The 6232-nt window shown below is 46.1% G+C and overlaps 1 protein-coding gene across 2 annotated transcripts; it reads right to left on the bottom strand.

The window, feature by feature from the left end:
* Positions 1–2037: 2037 nt before the first annotated feature.
* Positions 2038–5854, bottom strand: LOC140420842 (uncharacterized). Of its 2 annotated transcripts, none has more exons than XM_072504916.1 (3): positions 5710–5854; positions 4763–4867; positions 2038–3980 (listed from the first exon to the last, which is right to left on the bottom strand). In XM_072504916.1, the coding sequence occupies exon 3, from the start codon at positions 3873–3875 to the stop codon at positions 2166–2168; it is 1710 nt and encodes a 569-aa protein (XP_072361017.1). In that variant the 5' UTR covers positions 3876–3980; positions 4763–4867; positions 5710–5854; the 3' UTR covers positions 2038–2165. The 2 variants fall into 2 exon arrangements, with proteins under 2 accessions (XP_072361017.1, XP_072361018.1); XM_072504917.1 differs by having other exon boundaries at positions 5802–5852.
* Positions 5855–6232: the final 378 nt, after the last annotated feature.

Raw genomic sequence — 6232 nt, forward strand, 5'->3', positions numbered from 1 at the left:
GAATGCACTAACAGCAGGAATCTGTTCTGTAAATGCAAGTGTCAGTTTTGCCTGCATGTATAAGTGGAGCACAGAGTATGTTCATTTTACGTGCTGTTTAAAGGGAAATTATATGTTAGGGTTAAGAGTCAATGTAAGCTGTTCTTGTTAGGTTTGAAGTTTAAAAATTGTTTTTCTTTTGTTTTGATAAAAGTTTTGTTTGTAAAAGTAACCAAGCCCCATTTTTCATGCAATCACGCTTGGAGCGAATCGATCATTCAGCAGTCTTTAAAAAAATTCAAAACGTTGCATGTTTTGGTCCAGTATCTCAGCCACTGTTGCAATCTGGTATGGAGTACAAAACAAAATTGGGGGCTCATTGCCGGGGTTCTTACAATAATTCCTTGTTTGGCTTGGGGTTATCGAACTTAAAGACAGTGAGAGTGCGTTCTTTATTTTTGAAATTTGAACAGAGAGTGACTGGAGATGGCTCTTACAGTTGCAAAAGACTTTTTTTTATTTATGGGATGTGGGCATTGCTGGCTGGGCCAGCATTTATTGCCCATTCCTCAGGGCATTTAAGAGTGAATTGCTGTGGATAAGGAGTCACATGTGGGCCAGACCATGTAAGGCAAGATTTCCTTCCCTAAAGGGCATCAGTGAACCAGATGGGTTTTTAACGACAATCGATAATAGAGCATACAGTGCAGAAGGAGGCTCTTCGGCCCATCGAGTCAGCATCGGCCCACTTAAGCCCTCACTTCCCCTATCCCCCTAACTCAATAACCCCTCCTCAACCTTTTTGGACATTAAGGACAATTTAGCACGGCGAATCCACCTAACCTGCATGTCTTTGGACTAGGGGAGGAAACCGGAGCACCCGGAGGAAACCCGCGGACACGGGGAGAACGTGCAGATTCCGGATAGACAGTGATCCAGCGGGGAATCGAACCCGGGACCCTGGCGCTGTGAAGCCACAGTGCTAACCACTATGCTACCATGCTGCCCCCACGTAATTATAGTATATAATATAATAATCTTTTATTGTCACAAGTAGGCTTACATTAACACTGCAATGAAGTTACTGTGAAAAGCCCCTAGTTGCCATATTCCGGCACCTGTTCGGGTATACAGAGGGAGAATTCAGAACGTCCAAATCACCGAACAACACATCTTTCGGGACTTGTGAGGGGGAAACCGGAGCACCCGGGGGAAACCCTTGCAGACACGAGGCAAATGTGCAGACTGCACACAGACATGGGAGAAGACGACAATGGATTATAGTCATATGCTGTTTGTTTGTTTTAAAATGTAAAATGAAATATTGAATTAAAATTCTATGCAATCTTAAGAAATGTTTAAAGTTGGAAAGGGTTCAGAAAATGAAGTAATCTGTGTACATTGATGGTTCATTTTTTTCTTTCGAAGGGAGATGTTACAAGAGGCAGATGTTAGGAAATTGTGTCCGAAAATGGGATTGAAGATGTAGTGGACAATTTAAGGGATTAACAGACTAAAACTACTAGCACTCAGTATCTTAGCCACTGTTGGGATCTGACTAGGCATCCGTAGCATAATCTTAGTGATAAAGATGCTCCATGAGCTCCTCACATTTGTTGTTGGTGAGGATGGAGAAGACAGAGAAGAGGAAGAACCCTTCAAAAGGATCTAACTTGTGTAAGAGAAAGAGGGCAGCACAGTGGTTAGCACAGTTGCTTCATCGCTCCAGGGTCCCAGGTTCGATTCCCGTCTTGGGTCACTGTCTGTGCGGAGTCTACACGTTCTCCCCGTGTGTGCGTGGGTTTCCTCCGGGTGTTCTGGTTTCCTCCCACAGTCCAAAGATGTGCAGGCCATGCTAAATTGCCCTTAGTGTCCAAAATTGCCCTTAGTGTTGGGTGGGGTTACTGGGTTATGGGGATAGGGTGGGGGTGTGGGCTTGGGTAGGGTGCTCTTTCCAAGGGCCAGTGCAGACTTGATGGGTCGAATGGCCTCCTTCTGCACTGTAAATTCTATAATTAAATTAAAAAGATTCAACATACTTTTTTTTTTACAGATTTTTTATTTGACTTCATCAAGAATATTAGCACCTGTACTTGGACTGGAGTTTATTAATATCAGCACAAAAGTACCCCAGTGAACATGGTTCAGTCGTGAATGTGATTAGCAGATAATTCCAATCACTGTAGTTAGTTGTGAACTCGCTGGTGTCTCAGTAGGGTGGATGAGGTAATGAATCCCTTCCCACACTCGCAGCAAGTGAACCGCCTCTCACCAGTGTGAACTCGCTGGTGTAAAGTGAGCTCAAATGATGTCTTGAACCCAGTCCCGCAGAGAGAGCACCTGAACGGTCTCTCATCAGTGTGAACACGTTGATGGGACATCAGTTCACTGGAACTTTTATAATATCTCCCACAGTTTGGGCATTTAAATGGTCTCTCACCAGTGTGAACTCGCTGGTGTCTCATCAGGGCGGATGACTGAGTAAATCCCATCCCGCAGTCAGAGCAGGTATGCGGCCTCTCCCCAGTGTGAATTCGCTGGTGTGTCAGCAGGTGGGATGACTGAGTGAATCCCTTCCCACACTGGGAGCAGTTGAATGGTTTCTCCCCAATGTGAACTTGCTGGTGTCCAGTGAGCTCCGATAATGTGTTGAACCCAGACCTACAGCGTGAGCATCCGAATGGTTTACCATGGGTGTGGACACGTTGATGGGTCACCAGGTTTGTGGAAATTTTAAAACACTTCCCACAGTCTGGGCATTTAAAAGGCCTTTCGTCAGTGTGAATTCGCTGGTGTCTCACCAGGGCAGATGACTGAGTGAATCCTTTCCCACAGTCAGAGCAGGTGAATGGCCTCTCCCCAGTGTGAACGCGCTGGTGTATCAACAGGTGGGATAAATGAGTCAATCTTTTCCCACACTGGGAGCAGTTGAATGGACTCTCCCCAGTGTGGACTCGCTGGTGTGTTATCAGTTTGGGTAAATTAGTGAACCACTTCCCACACTCGGAACAGGTGAATTGTCTCTCCAAAGTGTGAAGTTGCTGGTGTCTCAGCAGCTGGGATAACTGAATGAATCCTTTCCCACACTGGGAGCAGTTAAATGGCCTCTCCCCAGTGTGAACTCGCTGGTGTACAGTGAGTTGAGATGAGTGCTTGAACCCAGTCCCACAGTGAGAGCATCGGAACGGTTTCTCGTCAGTGTGAACACGCCGATGGGACATCAGTTCACTGGAACTTTTGTAACATTTCCCGCAGTCTGTGCATTTAAGTGGTCTGTCGCCAGTGTGAACTCGCTGATGATTCAGCAGGTTGGATGACTGAGTGAATCCCTTCCCACACTCACCGCAAGTGAATGGCCTCGTTCCAGTGTGAATTCGCTGATGTACTGTGAGGTCAGATGATGTCTTGAAACCAGACCCACAACGAGAGCAACTGAATGGTCTCTCTTCAGTGTGAACACGTTGATGGCGTATCAGATCTCTGGAACTTTTAAAACATTTCCCACAGCCTGGGCATTTAAAAGGTCTCTCATCACTGTGAACTCTTTGGTGTGTTAGCAGGTGGGATGACTGACTGAATCCCTTCCCACACTGGGAGCAGGTGAACGGTCTCTCACCAGTGTGAACTCGCTTGTGTCTCACTGAGGCAGATAAATGAGTGAATCCCTTCCCACAGATGGGACAAGTGAAGGGTCTCTCACCAGTGTGACTATATTGATGCCTTTCCAGGTCAGAAGGGCATTTGAATCCCTTCCCACAGTCTCCACATTTCCACAGCTTCTCCCCAGTCTGACTACATTTGTGTTTTGACTGGTCAGCTGATTGTCTGGACGAAGGTTCAGCCATAGAACACATGTACAATTTCTCCCCACTGTGAATGGTGCTTTTTTCTTCCATGTTCAAAATACAATAATGTTCAGGTTACGATAAATTGGGCGGCTCCATCAATCTTCAGGTTCTGTTTCCCAACTGCAAATCCTCCCGTTATAATATCCTGTGAAACTGATTTAAAACAGTACAAAAGGGAGTAAGAGAAACGCACAAAAACACAAAGGCAGGTTGGGAAATTGAGCGGAATAAAAAATGGTAATTTGTGGCGGCACAAGGAATAGGTGACCATGAAAACTGCCAGACTGTTGGAAAACCCCAACTGGTTCAGTAATGTATTTCAAGAAAGGGCACCTGCCATCTGATGGGGGACTGCATGAGAATCTGGCCCATGATAGAGCAGAGAAAAAGACAGAGGTGGGAGAAGCAGAGTAGGAACTAAAGAGCTTTTGGATATCTACCTCTTGACGGGAACCCTCACAGAATCTCGCAAACCTTCGGTCTCCACCACCGAGAAGGACAAGGATAGCAGGTGTATATGAACACAATCACCTCCAGGTTTCCTAACAACATACATAGTTAAACAGTTCCAAGTCAGGACGTTGTGTGACTGGGAGGGGAGCCTGTATGTGATGGTGTCCCCGTGCATCTGCTGCCCTTTTCCTTCTCGGGAGTGGTGTTCACGAGATACATAGGTTCTGCCGCAGGAACCTTGGTGCGTTGCTGCAGTACATCTTGAACATAAAGTGGATAAAGAAAAGCTGTTTGAAATAACTTATAGTAAAGGGTAATGAGACACAGATTTAATACTTGGTGCAAGAAAACCAGGGGAGAAAGAAATTTGACACAGTCGGTGGTGATGACCTGGAACTATCTTGTGGATTTAAGTGGTCTGTCGCCAGTGTGAACTCGCTGATGATTCAGCAGGTTGGATGACTGAGTAACTCAACACTTACACTTGAAAGCTGATTATATCCAGGTCCTGATTAATTCAATTATTCTGTCCAACTTTGATGTGGCGTTTGGATTGAGGTTCCTTCTGAGAATCCACTTCTAATATTCTGCAATTAAAAATAATCCATCAGTGTCAATCTCGAATAGAAATGAAGAGACAAAGGTTTGAGATTTCATAGGATATCTGCAGTGCAGGAGGAGGCCATTTGGCCCATCAAGTCTGCACAATCCTGGAAAGAGCATCCTACTCAAGCCCATTTCCACACCCATCCCTGGAACCCCACCTAACCAGGGACACTAAGAGGCAATCTACCATGGCCGATCCACCTAACCTGCACATCTTTGAACTGTGGGAGGAAACCCACGCAGACACAGAGAGAATGTGTATTCTCCACACAGTCACCAAGGTCAGGGTGGCAGAGTGGCATAGTAGTTAACACAGACCAAGCACCCGGGTTCGATCCCAGCCCCGGGTCACTATCCATGTGGAGGCTGCACATTCTCCCTGTGTCTGCGTGGATCTCACCCCCATAACCCAAAAAGATGTTCAGGGTAGGTGGATTGGCCTGGCTAAATTGCCTCTTAATTGGAAAAAAAGAATTGGGTACTCTAAATTTCTTATTACAAAAAATAAAACAGTCACCCACGGTCAGAATTGAACCCGGGTCTGTTTTGCTGTGAGGCAGCAGGGATAGCCACAATGCCACACTATTTGTGTGTGTAAATACTCCTCTTTGAAGACCATGTAAAAGGAGTTTCCAAGATCCCTTAGTGTCAGAACAGGATAAAAATGCACAATATTCTCTTCTCCTACTGCCTGGAGCAGGATGACCGCGCATGCGCGAGCAGCACGGTGCCCCGACAAAGATGGCAGCTGTTAACCCGGGTGCTGGCGAATGGAAACATTCAGACTTTTCCCGCCCGTTCTCTGCAAACACAAGACCGGGACCTTATTCTCTGTGGTCTGGGTCTGCACTGAGTCTTTAGGAAGCCTCCCTGTCCATTCCGCTGGCTCCATTCCATTCCTCCTCATCCACTTACTAACTCCACAAGACGGTTACTTTTCTCCACTCCATATTCACCCAACCGCTCTGAGGAGCTTCAGTCACAGCCCAACATTGCGCATGTTCATGGGGAATACCGAAATGCGCATGCTCGGACTGCTCTGTCATGTGCCTGGGCACAGATCTGCTGTTGTCAGGATTGGATCTGTTCTTCCTTGCGGTGAATGCTGGGTGACTGCTTCACCATTGAGGAACACAAACCTCTATCCTGCAATCATAATACCATAGGATGCCACAGTGCCAAGATATAAAATTGGTGAATCAATCAATACAGCAACAAAATTGCTCTGGCGTCCACCAGGATTCTATCTTGGATGTGTTAAAGAGTACAACAAACTCCAACAGTTAGAGATGAACACAGTGAACTGAGAGCAGATTGAGTGAACTCGTGATGTTTTTTGTCCCGAT

Source organism: Scyliorhinus torazame, chromosome 5, assembly GCF_047496885.1.
Source record: "Scyliorhinus torazame isolate Kashiwa2021f chromosome 5, sScyTor2.1, whole genome shotgun sequence".
Taxonomy (NCBI): Eukaryota; Metazoa; Chordata; class Chondrichthyes; order Carcharhiniformes; family Scyliorhinidae; genus Scyliorhinus; species Scyliorhinus torazame.